Source organism: Clupea harengus, chromosome 18 (assembly GCF_900700415.2).
Source record: "Clupea harengus chromosome 18, Ch_v2.0.2, whole genome shotgun sequence".
Lineage (NCBI taxonomy): Eukaryota > Metazoa > Chordata > Actinopteri > Clupeiformes > Clupeidae > Clupea > Clupea harengus.
This window is the reverse complement of record NC_045169.1, coordinates 3034067-3052850: the sequence shown is the minus strand read 5'-3', so window position 1 is coordinate 3052850 and position 18784 is coordinate 3034067. Positions and strand designations below refer to the sequence as shown.

The 18784-nt window shown below is 48.4% G+C and overlaps 1 protein-coding gene across 4 annotated transcripts in view; it reads left to right on the top strand.

The window, feature by feature from the left end:
* The window catches only part of mctp1a (multiple C2 domains, transmembrane 1a), a 147053-nt gene that overhangs the window by 113506 nt on the left and 14763 nt on the right, over positions 1-18784 (top strand). For 3 of the 4 annotated variants that reach the window (XM_042710484.1, XM_042710486.1, XM_042710485.1), the window contains exons 17-18: positions 7466-7522; positions 13680-13781. In XM_042710484.1, coding sequence (XP_042566418.1) covers positions 7466-7522; positions 13680-13781 — 159 coding nt within the window. The remainder of the gene's footprint in view (positions 1-7465; positions 7523-13679; positions 13782-18784) is intronic. The other variant, XM_031585574.2, reaches the window with a different exon arrangement.

Genomic DNA, 18784 nt, shown 5'->3' with positions numbered 1-18784 from the left:
TGGGTGTGTGTGTGTGTGTGTGTGTGTGTGTGTGAGAGGACCCTCTGGTGTGACATGTTTGGTGAAGAGCGTGGATGTTCTCAAGTCGAGTTAAATGTGTATATAGGTGCCATTGTGTGCAATATGTGGAAATCCAATTACGTGTTGCGGATGTAAAAGCATAGGGTCAGAAGCCAAGGCGTCAGTACGTTTGGCATTGCATTGGGAGGAGGTGTGCTGAATCATTGGGCTTTGATAGTGAACATATGAGCGGGTCAGAGCCTGTGGGCTTTGTGCCTTCAACTCTTCTCCTCACATGCACAGTGTATAAACACATATGTGCTTACGCACACTAACATGCACACACATGCAGTCGCCAACACACATGCAGAGAGATGTACATTTACAAACCCTCTCTCTCTATCTCTCTGTCTCTCTCTCTCTCTCACTCTCTCTCTGTCTCTCTCTCTCACACACAGACACACAGACACACACACACACACACACTCACACACACACACACACACACACTCACACACACACTCACACACACACTCACACACACACACACACACACACACACACACACTCACACACACACACACACACACACACACACGCACACACACACACAGACACACACACACAGACACACACACACACTCACACACTCATACTTTTTCTTGGTCTCTGGCTCTGTTGTTCTGCATTTTGACGACTGTAACCACAACAGACGAGGCGCTGGCGGGGCGGGTGTGTGGAGAAGAGCGGCTCGAGGAGTGGGGAGTTCCGCTCGCCCGAGTCCGTAAACAAACAGGCCGGCCTGCTTCCCATTACAGTACAGCCGACCCTGACCGGTTAGCACACAGCCCGCATCCGTCTACAGAGGGAAGTGCCTTTGGTATCAACTCAGGGGGAAAGCACTCAAGTGTTGTCACATCAGTATGTGTGTGTGTGTTTCTGTGTGTATGTGTGTGTGTGTGTGTATGTGTTTCTGTGTGTGAGTTTGTGCGTGTGTGCGTGTGTGTGTGTGTGTGTGTGTGTGTGTGCCTGTGTGCCTGTGTGTGTGAGTTTTGTCTGGGCCGTTTTCAAGGGAGCTGGAATTAATTGTTTATGATTAGCGCCCCTGCACAATTAATTGCTTCCTACCGCCTCATGAGCTCATTGCAGTGAGGGAAGGCATGACAGAGAGGGGGGAGGAGGGAGGGATGGAGGGATGCCGTGAGTCTGCAGCTCAGCTCTGGACAGAACTCAGAGAGAGAGAGAGAGAGAACAAGAAAGAGAGAGAACAAGAAAGAGAGAGAGAGAGAAAGATGCTGGAACATTGGCATGAATGCCACGGGCCAGCTGAAATTAGAGGTATGAGTGGATGTTTGTAATCTACCGTAGATTTCCCCCATCCGAACGCTTCTCTGAGAGCCTGTGGCGGCGAGGGCCGGGGCCCAGGTGAAGGAGCACCCAGTGGGGGGGCTGAAAGGGGAGAAGATGGCCCCCGATGGAGCTGCTTATCACTCATGTCTCCATGCAGCCGCGCTCAGGTGCCTGCCCCTGACTGGCGGGCTGGATGTAATTTCAGATAACGGCAACATGGGTCTCGCACAAAGGAGGAAGGCTGACACTCTCGTGAAAGCAGCCCTTCCAACCATTCAACTTGTGAAGGAGAGGTACAGTAGATGTGGGGGAGGGAGGGAGGGAGGGAGGGAGAGAGAGAAAAGAAAACTGAGAGAAAAGAAAACTGTATTTGTAACTGCACTTCTTTCCAACTGGTTTGCACAGTTTCCAAATGTTGACATCTGCATTCGCTTATGATGTGGAATGACATGTGTCCCACATGCTCTCAACATTGTCACACACACACACACACACACACACACACACACACACACACACACACACACACACACACAACACACACACACACACACACACACCCACACACACACACACGCACACACATACACACACACACACACACACAAACACCTCTCAAAGCATAAAACACCATATACAGTATATATATTGACCTTCACATCCATTAGTCTAGCACAGATTCCTGTGTTTGTTATTCGTGATAATGTGGCCTGTAGTGATGGGGTTTGTGGTTGGAAGCCGTAGTGGTGGTAGTCCGTCTTGGAGGACTCTACTCCGCGCTGGTATCAGAACCCACAGTCATGGTTGCTTCATTCAGCAGACGACGAGGGGAAGAAAAAAAAACGTCCTGCCACTAATGACTTTCAACAACATGTAAAATTAAACCATCGTGCTCTGCCAAAGGTCAAGAATCCAGTAGTGTGTGGTTTCGTAAGAGCCTAGGATGTTGGTCATGCTGGAAGAATCTCTCTTGAACTCCTCTTCTCCCGAAGAGACAAAAAAAGAAACACTGAACAAGGAGCTTCCAGATGCAACAGAGACACAGTCAGTGTTTGTCTTTTTATTTAAAAAAAAATCATCATGCTCTAAACCACAAGAGCGCCCCCGCCTATTTTCTCAGCCTCTGTGCTAAGTGGAGATGTTTTTCCTGAGGATATCATCCTGCAGTCTGTTGGTGTTCATATTCCCACCATCATCTACTAACCTTTTAACCAAAGGCCTGGCCTTGCTTAACTTTTTGAAGGATTTCTTTCAGACTCTTTGAGTCTGAGCCTGTAGTTTTGGAGGATGCTGGGATTTGTATTATTGAATCGTCTGTTATTGTACTGTTGCATCCGATTCCAACCTCAGAAACAACACAAGAGATCTTTCTTCCTAACAGTACGTGATGAAATAATAATAATAAATAATAAAAACGTACGGCCTGGGATAAAACATCTCTGTTGAATTTTTCTTGAATATCTTGACACCGCCTCGGATCCAGACATTGCCTCTGAGAGCGGTGGGAGGTGAGGAGCATCTTGGCCCCTCTCAAGGTGCGGAGCCCCTCAGGCTGGGTGTGCCCATGCTGTGATCCTCTCCTTGGGGCCCCACCTAGTGTTCCACCTAGCGCCCCGGCCCACAGCTCCCGCTGGCTCTGCCCGAGCCCCAAGGCTCGTCCCATGCAAGGCCCACGCTGGCTCTGGGTGTGCCGGTCTGGAGACATGTGCTTGAGGCAGATGTTGGTGAAGGTGTTAATTATAGCGCACTCTGTCACACTCATCCAAGATGCGGTGACATCTCTTTTAAGCCAGCCCCTGTCGCAATTACACCCAGTACTCTCAGAGTGAGATTTAAAAAGGTACTATAGATATTAATACTAATAGATATTTTTTTAAATCCAAATATTAAATAGAAAATAGAAACAAAATGCCTATGCTCTGTGTTGCCCAGATATCCACTCAAATGAGTGTGGCAACCAGCTAGCCCAGGCCTGTTCTCTCTCACAATACCACTTTGTACCTCAAGAGGCACAAGTGAGTCAGTGTCAGCTGCGAAAACAGCAATGCAAGGATGCCTTCACTGGCATGAGCCCACGTTGTCAGGAATGGTGTTTTTAATCGCTAAAATCACACTTTAGAGGCTAAAATAGTGACTATGGATACTGAAATAAAGGGACTGATTTATTCCCTCAGAAGTTAATATCATTTGGCAGAAGACCTGGCTTATTAGACGATGGCCTTACTGCAGGACCTGCTCGACCCCTGTTCAGGGAGAGATGCCAGCAGTCTGCTCACTATTTCAAACCAAACTAGCAGTGGCTGAAGTCATTATAACTTTATTAATACGTCGTAACAGACTGTATAGGAATAAAATTGGTCAATTTTTCCTTCCAGTTGAAATATTTTCCCTGTTCAGTCCTTAACATTGACACAAATGTTCTGCCAACGTTATGACAATCAATATTAGCTAACGATTCAGTGGTACAATGGCTCTTGGACATAGAGAGAATTTAATAGCAGTCCAGATAGGCCAACATCTGTTTATGTTCTTTCTCATTCAGATTTGTTTGGTGGAATCGATAGATAATTTGGCTACCGGTGAGTTGAAATAGGAGAGAGTATCTGAAACAGTCATTTTCTGTCCCTCTACAAATATTGACTGGCTTTGTTATCTGACTTGGAGCAGTCAGGAAACTCAATTAGCGGGCACGCCGCCAAGCTGAGTCTATTGTCTCGTCTTCATGAGGATGGAGAGACAGGGAGAGCAGGAGACTGAACAACTCTGCCCACTTCTGCCATGGTATCTTCATCTTTGTTTTAGCCAGAGGAACGGGGCAAATAGGGCAAATGCATAGGGCAAATAATCGGCAAAAAGATATCAACCCATTTTGTCTTTTGAGGCTTTTGCGGATGGATGTCTGTTGAGGCACACCCCCGCCCCCCGTTGCTCTGCTGCCCTGTTCTCACATACGAAAACACTCTGTAAAACAAAGGCTTGTTTTGCTGTTGTTTAGTCTGGTTTGAGCTGTTTTTCGTCTGTTTGTTCTTCCTGTGAGAGAAACTGAAAAGGGGGGTGGTGGGGTGGGGGGGTGGGGGGTGGGGGTGGGGTGTGTGTGTGTGGGGTGTGTGTGTGGTACTTGTCTGGGAAGCTTCATAAATAAAGGATGGAGGAGTGCTGCAGGAGTGACTGAGGGCCTGTCAGCCACCTCTCCGCTGTCAGTCATAGGCTGAGAGAGAGACGGCACGGAGCCTGAGGGCCTCTGGCTCCCTGTCCCATCCCAAAGCTCCAGATATCACCTCTGTTCATGCCCTAACGTTTAGCCCAGATCGGGGGCTCTGTTTGGGAGGCCACTGGCTGTTGTACAGTAACTGACTGCTGCTGGAGTCAACTGGGGCAAAGTGTGCGGAAAGTGAAAGGACCCTGACAGAAAAGTAGAGCTGTGTGGACGACGACGACGACGACGACGACGGAAGAGGCAGAGGACGACGACTCGAATGTTTTCAGCTCTTCCCGCGGCAGCGTGTGCGGCGCTACTCCTCCCACTCCTGCTCAGTCAGATGCGCCATCTCGTGACAGGTGACAAAAAAATCAAGAAGGTCACGTCACTTTGAAACGGGGAATGTTTTTTCGTGCCCCCACTGATTCCCAGCAATGACACCAAACCCCCCCCCCCCCACCCACCCACTCCCGTGCCCAACCTTGGCTCTGGCAAAAAAAAAAAAAAAAAAAAAAAACCTTGCTGTTGTTCCTTATGCTGTTTGTTCAGGAGCAGTTTGAAGCTGCTATTGTTCTTCTCTGCCAGGCGAGCCCAGTGAACTTGTGTACCTGTTGTTGTTTTCTCCGCTAACGACCTTGCTAGCGCGCTGCTGTGTGTGTGTTCCACCTCCGGTACCGCTGCTGGTGGGGCTCACGCTGCTGTGCCTGCCGCCTTTGCCATCTCTCTGCAGCTAGGTTTGGTGACTTTTTTACAATGATTTTATTTGTGTGGTGTGTGTGTGTCTGTGTGTGTGTGTGTGTGTGTCTGTGTGTGTGTGTGTGTGTGTGTGTGTGTGTGTGTGTGTGTGTGTGTGTGTGTGTGAGTGTGTGTGTGTCTGTGTGTGTGTCTCTGTGTGTGTGTGTGTGTGTGTGTGTGTGTGTGTGTGTGTGTGTGTGTGTGTGTGTGCGTGAGCGCGTACATTTACCTCCCACAGCTTTGTTGCTATGAGATGTTGGTGTACAGTAGGTGGGCGGAGTGTTTTAGGTTTGTAGCTGACAATGTTGCCTCCTCTGCCTGTTTAGGTTTAGAGCGAAATGGACTTGGCTCTGGCTCTTGGCTCAGCTATCCTGCCACACACACGCACGCACGCACGCACACACATACACACACACACGCACACACATACTACACTACACTACACAATACAGCCTGAGAGACCTATCTTGTCAGTGTCTTTAAAGTCTTTAAAAAACTGTATTTTTCCTTAACCATTGCCATAAAACCCACTGGAATGCATTTGTAAATGTGTACATTTATACCAGATCAGTGATGTTGTACTGATGGAAACAGTGCCATCGCTGTCAGGTCAATACTTGTACTACTACATGCTTAAAAGCAAAGTATAGTGGACTTAAAGCAATCAAATAGTTATTAGGGGTTCTCAGCCCCACTCTTGCCTTCCCCTTCCCACTACACGGCATGATCTCATCTCCTACTCACATGCATACCTGACAGAACATCAGTGGCTCTCTTGATTAGCTGAATGCACCCGATTTAGTTATCAAGGCGATTGTCATTACACTGACCTCAGTCAGATGTGCTTCGGGCTTGGGTAGATAGATTTTCAGCGCAGGAAGGCCCAAGAAAGTGTGTGCGTGTGTGTGTGTGTGTATGTGTGTGTGTGTGTGTGTGTGTGTGTGTAGTGTGTGTGTGTGTGTGTGTGTGTGTGTCTGTGTGTGTGTGTGTCTGTGTGTGTGTGTGTGTGTGTGTAAAAAGTTAGAGACAGAAATGTCACAATGACATCCATCAACACTAATGGGCAGCCCCAGGTCCCGTCTGGCCATTGTACAATGATAACCATGGTCTTCTTCTCCAGTGTCTCCATGAATTCCCCCATTGTAATCCACTATTGACTATGCACGGTTCCAGTACTTGGCTATTTACTGGTACATCTCTGCTGTGACCCCATTTACATACACACACTCTCTCATTCAGCTGTCCCCAAACCGCGCTTTGTCTCTGCAGGAAGCTCCATTTACATAAGAAGCTTATGCCAGACATACTTTTTCACCTCCTTATTAAATAGAACAAAGAAACGAAAGCCGTCTTTGGCCAAGTTATAAATGTTGGCATTGCCAAAAAAAACTATTATTTATGGGATCGGGAGAAATAAATAGATCTTTATGCACAAGTAATAATGCTTTCAAAAAAATGATTTCTTTTCAGTGTACATTTTAATGGGCTTGACCCTGGCCTTGTAGGGGGAATGAGTGAGTGCCAGCGTGAGTCATGTGAGTGAAAAAACAGCTCTCTTGAGCACCTGTAAAAAAAAAAAAAAACAGATATGACCCTGTCTTCTTTTTTTTACATCTCAAGGACTACGTGGGAAGTTTGCAAAAGTATTTGAGACTTTTTTTTTTTTCTCAGGCTTCTGCAAAAGTAGTTGCGCCCTGGGAAATGTGCCTTTGTGCGTTTCTTTCTCTCTCTCTCTCTTCGGTTAATTAGGTAATGAGATGTAAGTAACTCACACCAAACTTTAATATGCTAAACACCTTAGGTAATTAACATTAACATCCTTTGTTCAGCCGAGCTGGCTGCACAACACTGTGACACAATGTCTAGTCATGAAGTGCATACCCCTTTTTGTGGAAGAATAGGAGTTAGCATACAGTGTGTGGGGGGTCAGGGGTACTTGTGTGGGGGTAGATGTGGTAAGTAAATGATGAGGTCATAGGTTTGATATTTTTTTTCGACCAGTTAGCTGGAATTTTAGTAGGCATTCAAGGCTCCTATTAAATGTTTCAGCCTACGCATTAGGAGACTCAGGTGAAGTTACTTTCCAAAACACTGCAGATATAAAAGAAACATTGTAAGTTCATATATAAGTATGTCGTTTAATTTCTGTCTATATATTTCCTTCTGTCTCGTTCCTATTAGCAAGATGTGGAGGACTTGATGGAGGATGAAGATGAAGACTTTGACAAAGACGACAAGGTAATTATTCCAATTCTCAGTGGACAGGCTTCAGTGTTTTCAGAACGATATGAATCCCAAACATTAACTCCCCAAAAAGAAAGAAACATGAGCGGACTGCCACGGCTACACCTGCGTTACAAGCCTGAGAGGAGTATTTGTCCTTGCGTGTGTGTTTTTCCGTGTTGATGAATCCTCTTATGGGCCCCGTCTCAGTCTGCTTGGCTCATTCTCCGCTGTCAGAATGGCTCTTTCCCCTCTCCTTGACATCTGAAGTGCTCTTTCATGTTCCGGGGTAGAGTGGGGCTGCTTCTCCACACCTCAAAGTGCCGAGTAATGTCTGCTGGCTAGTGCTCTCTCTCTCTCTCTCTCTCTCTCTCTCTCTCTCTCTCTCCCCTCCTCTCTCTCCTTTTGCAAAACCCCAGTCTGTCTCACCTCACTCCTGATAGCCCCTGTGATTGTGCTGTTGCTTTTTTCTACCTCAGAATAAAGGTGAATCGCACACTCATAAATAACAGCAGCCTGCGGTTTGGAGTGTCGAGCCTCTCTGATATTTCTCTGGGACTTTGAAGTGCAATTAATTGTATTCAAATGGCCGTGGGGGGAATGTTCATTAGACAGAGGCAGAGAGGGGAAGAGAAAGAAAAGGCTGGATGTGTGAACCGCGTGAGAGAGGACCAAGGTCTTGGGTGGAGTGATGAAGATGTTTCGGCTGTGTTTCTTTGTACTCCTGGCAGTTTGTTTTTTGTTTGGTTGGATCACAGAAGCTCTCGGAGGAACGCAGGCGAGGAAGGGAGGCATGCAGACTCAAGGTGGAAGCGAAGTCACTCCTGAGCTCAAATCTACGCCTGGGGCAACAGGGGAATCAGGAGGGAGAACAGCCGAGATTCTGAAGAGAATCCCAATAAAAAAAATAAAAAAAAGCTGGAGCTACAAATGAATCTGTTCTCTGTCAGTTTAAATGGCGTTCCATTTTCGGCAACAGGTGTCTTGCTTTGTTCTTAATGAGGAATCAGGCAGTTATTGTAAGGCCTTGTGAAGATTCTAATCACAAGTAATTGACAGGGATATGTTACTGTTGCAGTCGTTCTGCCTTGATCTTGCGTTAATAAAATTTAAATCACCCCTCTGTTGTTACTTTTTTATTAGCACCACCTGGACAAATGATTAAATGAACACCAAACGCTTGTGCCATGTTAAACTAGCCTTTCCCCCAGGGAGGCCCCTCTTGTAGGGTTGCTGTGGTGTTGCTGGCGCTTGTTTGTTCTAGAGAGTGGGCTTTAACCAAGCTTTACCTGTAGTGCAAATTTGATCCTAATCGCGTTAACTTTACAATCGCCGCAATGTCCTAGCCTCGTTTATTTTGTGTAACTCCGACAAATGAGGCCTTTTAGCTGTTGCAAATGGGGCAGTTTCGCCGTGATAATTGAACAAGCAAGCAATTTTTCATAAAAGGCAACTTGATCCCTGGGAAATTATATAGGCCCCGGATTTTTTTTTTTCAGTTTCGTCATCCATGTTATTGAAACCCAGCCTTGCCCTAAGCCTCGAGAATATAAAAGAGTGTGAGTTTGAGGTCAGAGGTTTAGAAAAGCAAATTTTGCTCCCTGTCCACATTCATTAAACTTTTCCCTCACTGGAAGGAGACGTAGGTTGGTCACATTCCATGTGCTTGCATGGTGATGACAGAACAGCAATTGGAGTTGCAGAAAATCCCCCCTCAAACCCAATCTGCTAAAGGTTGATTTCCCCTGTCCCTTCCTCTCCATGCATCTAAGGCACAGATGATCTGAGAGGATTCTCGGATTTTATAATGACAGAAAGGCATCTTGTGACCGCCAGCTCGACAATTATTACTCCACACGGGACCGATCCATCATCGCAGTGCGTTTTGATATTATAATCACAGCTAGTTAAATCACCACAAAGACCATGTTTTGTTTTTCTTTGTGAAAACCCCTCATTGCAAGTCCTCTCCAACACTGACTATGGAAATTGAAAAAGTGATATTTATCTTTTTCCCTCAACATCCTTCAACTTCACTTCTTGAGGGAACTCTCGTAAGCCTTGCCTCAGCCTCGCCTCAAGCATGTCCCTCTCGCTCATCTGAAACTCATCCTTGGCCTCGTGCCAGTTTGGCTCCCAGCATGAGGAGGAGGCGAACAAATTTGTCTTTTCCATTCAACCTCTCCAGTGCTAAGCTGACTTCTCTCTGTTATTAGGATCTCTGCTCCACAAGTAAAACATTGAGGGGGGGACCCAGGGAGTCCATACTCCATACTAAGTTAGGGGATAGAGAGTGAAAAGAATATAGAAAGAAATGCAGAGAAGTAGTAGAGGAAGAAGAAGAAGAAGAAAAGAGAGGAGAAGCAGATTCATAAATGTGCCAAGGCCTCATTTTAATTGAACCTGAAGCATATGTTGCAAGAATGCGCAATATGTCCCAGATGTGGTGTCTTGGCCGGGGTGTGCGCCCCCTCTCTGCGCAGCACAAGGCAGCTATTAGCTGGATAACCTTTGCTCTGGGGGCTAAATGGGGTATTACATGACCAAAACGTGCTCCACCTGTTTTCCATTGGGGGCAGAAGACCCCTGGCAGGCTCAAGGCCCCCAAGCCCCGGCATGTGTTCCCACTTTGCGGACCGTTGGGCAATCGTGAAAAAAGTGTCTTTCTTTAGAGGCCGCGGCCATATTAGTCACTTGCTCTCTCCATGAAAGGTCTGTAGGTACAGCTAATTGATGGGGACGAACACCTGGAGGGGGAGAGAAGAAAAAAAAAAAAAAAAAAGAAAGAAAGAAAGAAAGAAAGAAAGAAATGACATAAAAAAAGAGCAGACACTTTGCACTGTTGCACTTCTCCGCCTCCTTCTGTAGTACTGACGGGCTCACTGGTTTGAATTGGACCCAATGTTGCGCCGGTGATTCGTGCTGGCGTTCCAAACCTGTTAGCGGAGGTGGAGTCGACACATGTTGTTTTCCAGCACAAGCCGCCTCAGTGCTGCCTGTCCTCAGCTGGGGACCGCTGAGAAAGTGGAGCACAGAGGGCCCCCGAGGGCCAGAATGATGCTGTCTAATTCTGCCGAGACGGGGGGACCGCGCCGTGCGCTTCACACATCACACACTTCCAGTGTTAGCACGCTAGCTGTTAGCTCCTCCCCCCCGCCGTCGTCTGGCAGGCAGGTGGCATTGTGGGAGCCGCTGTCTGCGTCGTGTTCGCCAGCCCTCTGGGGGCCTCTCCCCGTCTTCAGCGCATCCGCCACCAACAGACAACAGACAACAACACAACAACACAACACAACACAACAGAACAGAACACACACCTGCTCCATCAGCACAGAAACGTAAACAGAAGCCCCAGCTTCTACTGTGTTGTGTAATTATGCCGCTGGTAATGACTGCATTAGCTGGCATGTCTGCCATGCTGTGCATGTTGTAAGCTACAGTGATTTTCCCATTCAGGAGGGGTTGTGGTGAATGCGACTTTATCAGATGGAAGATTCACGCGTTGAAGAATACTACTTTGACTCGTGTAAATAACTGATAGAGATTCACGCATTGAAGAATACTACTTTGACTCGTGTAAATAACTGATAGTTGAGAGACAGGAAAACATTTCCGGATCGAATCAACTGTCACTATATCTTGATCCTTAATTATTTATCCCTCATGAATCTTTTATTGTTCTAGGATTCGTGATTTTGATGTTGATTATTGTGTTGATTTGTTTGTTGTTGTTTCCCCAGTGTCAACATTCTAGCTTCTACCCTAAACCGTGTCTTGAATTCAGGGGGGAAATAGGTGGAGTGTAAGAGGATTTGCCATTTAGAAAGAGCATTTTTGACAAGACCTTATCCCCCCAGGCTTAGCTTATGATGATAGGCTCTATACCTCATCTACCACATGTGTGCGAGGGTGTGTGTGTGTGTGTGTGTGTGTGTGTGCGTGTGTATGTGTGTGTGTCTGAGGGGGACACTGCCATGGTTATATAATGAGGCCTGCCTTGGCTTACCTATTGACTGGTATGGAGAGTGTGTGAGATCTGCAGCAGGTTTGTGTCCAGATGCCAGGCTTAGGGTGTGTGTGTGTGTGTGTGTGTGTGTGTGTGTGTTTGTGCCGAAGGCGTTGAAAGGGTGAAGAAGAGCAGAGATTAAGCCGCCACGCTTGGCTGGGCACTGGAGTAACGCTCAGAGTGCCCTGGGAAGAAACGCTCTAGATAAGATACATGCAGCAATCATGTTGTGCTCATGGGCTTACACAAACACACACACACGCACACACACACACACACACACACACACACACACACACACACACACACACACACACAATCTCCTCTGTGGGTTCTCTGCTGCTTTATGTCTGCATACCTTCCCAACATCTGTAAACACATGCTGTTCTTGTCGCTAATGTAGGAAATGAATTGTGAGTAACATGTAGTGAGGTGGATTCCCTTAGTTGGTCCTGTAATGGCCTGTTATCACCAGCAGCAGGTCTGGATGACAGAGAGAAGGAGAGAGAGGTGTCTGCCATCAGCCAACATATTTGTCGTTTATATATTTATAGAAAGCCTTTTATACATGCAAGCCCCTATTTCGTTGTAAACTCTGTGACCTGGTCTTTTTTGGAAGAAAACATTAGTCACTTTGTTCCTCTTAATAATCAACTGGATTTTCAAAAAGAAAAGAAGGTGAAAAAATATCTTTAATCACTGCCATACTATTTAGCAGAGATGGAAATCGGGGGGAAAAGGAGGAATAGAGTCTCCGGTCTTGTTTTCAGGAGCGTTTGCTCCCAGTAATCTGCCATCTAGAGGGCTAAAGTGAGCGTCTGTGACTGTCTGATAGAAGCTGGGGGTTTTATCGATGGCTTGACAGGGGCGTACTGGGTATTAACCGCAGCTGTATCGCAGTGTCAGTGCCTGGGGTAGCGCATAGCCATAAACTCGTTTCCATGACCCCTGGGCCTGACAACAGCCCTAATCACCTGCTACCGATTTCACAGCCAGCTCTCTCTCTCTCTCTCTTTCTCTCTCTCTCTTTCTCTCTCTCCATCTTCCTCTGTCTCTCTCTCTCCTTCTCTCTCTCTCTCTCTCTCTCTCTTTCGCTCGCTCTCTTTCTCTTTCTTTCGCCCGCTCTCGTTCTCTCTCTGTCTCAATCAGGGGGCCACATTAGAGAGAAAAACACAGCTAACCTCTTAGCTCTGTGAAATGCTTTTAGAAAAAAAGAAAAAAAAAAATCTGATCCCAATTCACACACAATTATGTCTGTGGGAATCTAGCATTACAGTGAGGCTTATCTGTAGATAGCACATGGCGGAACAGACCTGCCAAGCAGCGCGGGTTTGGGGATGATTGGGGCGATAGCTGTGTGCTAGTATGTAATTGGACTAAAGAGTGCGCAGGGGATTATTTTTAATACTTTAAAAACTGTGACTGAAAACTTGTTTCGGGGCTATTGAGCTTGTGATTTGCCACGCGTGTCCTCAGGTAGCAAGATTTTTTTTTTTTTTAGTGGAGGAGAATGGTGTAGCGGAAGAGAGTGAGTGAATGAGGGTGTGTGTGTGTGTGTGTGAGAGAGAGCGAGAGAGAGAGAGAGCGAGAGCGAGAGAGAGAGAAAGAGAGAGAGAGAGAGAAGTTTGCAGCGCTCTAAGTTCTTTTCTTCTCCTTGCCTGTGAAAGATGAAAAGCCTCACACTATAAAAGACGCTTTTTACTTTGCCTTCTGCCTTTTGTGCCCCTCGTTTGGAGACGCTCCAAGGAACTGCATTTTAATCATGTTTGCTTAATACAGAGGGAAACACATTGAGGGCATTGTCTCTCTGTGCAAAATGCTCCTCATTGTTTGTGTTTCTTTCTCTCCAGAGCATCAGGTGGATGGTGTGTTTCATTTTTTGTACTATTGTATTGTCTTTGTTTCATCCCCTCAGCAGACATATGTGCACACACAAACATACATATATACATATGTCCTCACATGCATGACCATACCAACATGTATGTAAACACATGTGTACACACCCACACACACACAGACACACACACACACACACACCCCTCTGTAGTTTGTATGATCTCTCTCTCTCTCCCTCTCTCTCTCTCTCTCTCTCTCTCTCTCTCTCTCTCTCTCTCTCCTTTTTGTCCCCTGCCTTAAAACGCATCTCCATTTATTTTGGTCCACAAGGTCCCGGGGTCTGTCCGCTCGGAGGACAGCGGTGCGCCTGAAAGCCATATCCTCGAGGATATGTTGGCTTCCTGGCACTTTGAGTGGATTCGTGTGATGGTGGTAAGTGAAGGCTGCTGTCCCGTCCCGTCCCGTCCCGTCCCGTCCCGTCCCGTGCGTGCGTGCGTCTGTCCGTCTGTCCGTCCTGCTTCTGTTGGCTCCCGTCAGGCGTCTTCTGTTGGGGAGGGGTCAGGGGCATGTCTGTGCCTCAAATGTTTCTGTCACAGTCCACCCCACCCCAATCACCCCCCTCGCGTCTCCTCAGCTTTCTAACTGCAACCTCCAACACCCCCCCCCCCCCCCCCCTCTCCTCTCTCCCTCTCTTTCTGCCTGCGTCTTTGAGGAGTCTTCTAACCGCGGCGGCTCTCTTTGGAGGCCAGTAACCTAACTGACTGTAGCGCTCTCTCTCTCCCTCTCTCTTTCTCTCCGTGGAGGCCAGTAACCTAACTGACTGTAGTGCTCTCTCTCTCCCTCTCTCTTTCTCTCCGTGGAGGCCAGTAACCTAACTGACTGTAGCGCTCTCTCTCTCTCTCCCCCTCTGGCTACACTCCTGCCCACTGACGCTGAATTAAAAGCCCAGGTCTGCGTTCCCACTGTGGAACACCGTGACCCTCCTGTTCGGACTCTATACCGCTAACTGCCTCCTCCTGCCGCTGTGCTTTGTTGGCGAAAGGGGGATCTCTCTGTGCTTGGCTTAATCCCCCTGAGCACTGCCCAACTTGTGGGCTTTTTCTCTGTCGGGCCTCATTTGGTCTCGACCCTTCAACCGCCTTCTGGCCACAGACTTGCTCTGTCTGTGCGTGTCTCTGTGTATGTTTGTGTGTTTGTGTGTTTGTGTGTGTGTGTGTGTGTGTGTGTGTGTGTGTGTGTGAGTGTGTGTGTGTGTGTGTGTGTGTGTGCGCGTGTCTCTGTGTATGTATGTGTGTTTGTGTGAGTGTGTGTGTGTGGGTGTGTGTCTGTCTGTCTGTCTGTCTGTCTGTGTGTTTATGTGTGTGAGTGTGTGTGTGTGTGTGTGTGTCTGGTTCAGATGGGGTCACGCGTGTTTTTTGGGGGTCTGTCGCTAACGCTCTGTTTCGGAGAGCCACTGAGAAGGCAGTGGTGGTAGCAGCAGCAGAGGTGGAGGAGGTGGAGGAGGAGGAGGAGGAGGTGGAGGAGGAGGAGGTGGAGGAGGAGGTGGAGGTGGAGGAGGAGGAGGAGGAGGTGGAGGAGGTGGCGGAGGAGGAGGAGGAGGAGGAGGTGGAGGAGGTGGCGGAGGAGGTGGCGGTGTGATCCGTCAGACACACGGAGCATCTCACCACAGCTTCCTGTCTGCCTCCCGCGGGACCCCGGCTCCTGCTTGGCGCTGCTTACAACCACAAAGGTCTGACTCTCACAAGCAACAGAAGCGAGCGAGCGTGCTACCTTTACCCAGAGTCATAAATGAGTAATGAGAATCGCAGGTTTGATGTTGGGATTGTTGTTTTTTTTTCTATATATTACGATATTTTTTGAAGATGCTGCAACTGTGTCACTATTCTCCCCGTTTGGAGGGGTGTGTTAAAAATTCATTCTAAAATGTCTCAGTTTTACCATAGATCAGTGTACTTTACTAGGTCACGATAAAAAAGCCATAGTAACATTTGATTTAGGAATGATAGGTGAGGTGAGGAAGGATACCACTCGAACTAGAGGTGATAGAATGGATACATTAGATTGGATCATTTAAGGCACACGGCCAAACAGCAGGGAGAGCAGCACAATTTCACCTCTGAAGCCTTCTTTTACCGCCGTGCCAGGGGTGATGGAAAAACAAAGCAAAGTAGGTCTCAGAGAGTCGTTAGGGGGTAGGTGTGTGTGTTTTTTTTCTTTTTTCCTTTTTTTTTCCCCTCTTTCCTCGACGGCCTTGTTTTTTGGGAGATGAAGAGCACGAGAGGGCAGGAGCGAATCCGGGGCAGGGGCGGACGGGAGCTAATTGCGGCCCATTTATCAAAGCGGCCGCCAGCCAGGGACCCGAGGAGGACAGGGCAAGGAGAGCGGTTCGGATGAGGGCGCGCGCGGAGGGAGGGGAGGGAGGGGAGGATGGGGCCGTTCGGTTTGTTAGGGACGCGCTACGAGGCCTAAAGGGTTGAGGGGGCCTGGGTGTCGGATGGAAGGGGCACCGCTGGAGAAGTGGATTGGAGGGGGGGGGGGGGGCAAGGGGGGGAGGGTGGAGGAGGACCGTAGAGGACCGGCAGCAGAGGCTGACCTTGAGGCTGATGGAGGCTGATGGAGTGCCTCGCCCACTGGGGCCCGGAGGCCTGGGGAGCGCTGGGTAAGGTGAGCCATTATGGGGGAGCATCAGTCGTCCCACACTAATGCCGTTGTTGGTTTTATTTATTTATTTATTTTTTTACTATACATTTTTTTCCCGCTTTATTTGTCCAGTGGGGGAGCAATGGTAAGCAGAGGTCGAGGCTGAAAATAACCCCTGTTACCCCCCTCCCCCCACCCCCACCCCTCCGCCCACCCCTCGTTTGCTAGCGTGCTTTAGATGGATATTTATACGTGCGTCAGATCGGCCGGCGTCCCGCGCTGCTGGGGAACGCATCAGCCTAATGAGAGAGTGATGGCGCCACCGCGGGGTCCACCTTCATCAGCCCACAGACCCACGGCGGCGGCAGCAGCAGCAGCATCATCACAGGCAGCAGCACTTTGACTTTGGCTCCGTGTGCCTCTGTGTCTCTCGCACAACCTCCAACCCCCCACCCCAACACCCCAACACCCCAACACCCCAACCCCCCCACCCTCCTTCCCTCGCTTGCCCATACCACTGCCCGGGAAAGGCTGTGTACTCACCACAAGATTAGGCGAGGGGGTATGCAGAATGTGGTCACGTACAACAGAGAGCATAAGATTTTGGAAGATAGACGGAGAGAGCATAGGCAAGAGAGAGAGAGAGAGAGAGAGAGAGAGAGAGAGAGAGAGAGAGAGAGAGAGAGGGAGGAAGTATGTATTCCCCCCCATTCACTTGAGGATTTTACTTGTGAAATAAATAATGTATTAAACCTCCCGCTTCAAAATGAAACATCTGCCTCTTTCATGTCGCGCTGGCGAGGCGCCAAACATGACTCTGGGAAGGAGGCTCCTATTGTTTCCTGGTGGGGTCCTCCTTGCCAAGACGGAGACCTCAAACACAGGGGTCTCCATGCTGCCGCGGGAGAGGGCTGACCTGTGTGCAGAGTTTGGGAGACTCATTCTCTCTCGTATGGAGTTTGAACTGCGAGCCACAGCCATTTCCACACTATTCTCTATACATGGGAGGGATTTGAGTCTTTTGTACGAACCACAGTATTTTGATAGCCAGTCATCACTAGCTTGTGACCCTGTTATTTTTTAAGAGAATTCTAAAATGATTTATAATGTTTTATGACATCACTGCATCAAAGAAGCCAGTATTTTGAGAAAATGTATATCACAGTTTATGGGAAATTACCCTCACTGACACATTTAAGACATCAGATCTGTTCAGTGCCTTCCATATCACATTGCCTTGGGGAATCCCCAATAACCCCCCCCCCCCCCCTCCACACACACACACACACTAAGATACACACAAACACACACACACACACCTACAATCTCATTCCATCCTTATAACCATCCTTAAACACACACACGTCTGACAGCATTCTGTTCCTTATAAAATGTGAATCCCTGCCCCCCCCCCCCCTGTCTCCCCCAATCTGAGCCCATCCTGCTGGTGAGTGGCGCTGAGCCCCAGGCCTCCAATTGGACTAAATGAAGCGTCTGCACACAACCACCTCGGGCTCGCAGGTGGAAACCACATGAGGAGACTCACTGCCAAGCCCGCCTTTCCCTCCCCCCCCCCCCCCCCCCCCCCCGTGCTAGCGCTGTGCCCTTGCCCAAAGGGGTATGTGGCCCATGTCTGGGTTACTCTGTCTGACAGCAGAGAGGGGCCGTGAAGTCTTATGGGCTGATTATCAATAATGACTCGCATTGCTACAAAACAGGCTGGTGTGTTGGATTGACTTCTTCTCGGTATCCGTATATAAACATCCCGCAGTATTTTGTCTGAGAACATGAGAGACACGTAGAACATACAGCACCTGTAGTGTGGTGAACCTGTTTTAGCTCCAGCTGTGGATTAATGAACCACATTAAAGAATAACAGCTTTCTTATAGTATGGCGTTCTGGATACAGATATATTACTCATGCCCAAGTCATCCAAGGGGAATTTTTGTCGGTTGTCTCACCCACCGTTTAAGAGCCTGATCATCACCATGGCAGTGTTACCCCGGGAACACGTCCCGTCACTATGGCAGTGTTACCCCTGGAACACGTCCCATCACCATGGCAGTGTTACCCCTGAAACACGTCCCATCACCATGGCAGTGTTACCCCGGGAACATGTCCCGTCACCATCGCTGTGTTACCCCTGTTACCCCTGGAACACATCCCATCACCATGGCAGTGTTACCCCGGGAACACGTCCCATCACCATGGCAGTGTTACCCCGGGAACACGTCCCGTCACCATGGCGGTGTTACCCCGGGAACCCTGGAACACGTCCCGTGTCTGGAATGATAGATGGAATAATTGGTCCTAAAGTCCACACAGATGTTCTCCTCTCATATCCATGAGAACATTAACAGTGTTCTACAAATAAATCATCCCTCCTCTTCTTCTATCCGTGAGATCATATAGAACCCTAGAGCACTCTACAAGTGGGATCATCATCATCATCATCATCATCATCATCATCTGTGTACTCTCCTCTGGTTTGTCCCCGGAGTCGTACTGTTTACCCACCTTGGATTGTTCGTAAGGGGACTGGTTGACGTGCGTATCCGTATTTCACACGCTATCCCTGGGCTGAGTGCATACGCGGTGTTGAGGATGCGCCAGTGTGTTGACCAGTGAGTAGAGATGCTAATATTATGATGGAGGGAGAGAGGGATGGAGGGAGGGATGGAGGGAGGGAGCGAGGGAGAGCGCTGGCACTCGCAGGGTTTCGGGAGAGCCTGACGCACACCTCAGACATAATTAACACTGCCATTTTAATTAACCTCCCAACAGCCGTCTGACA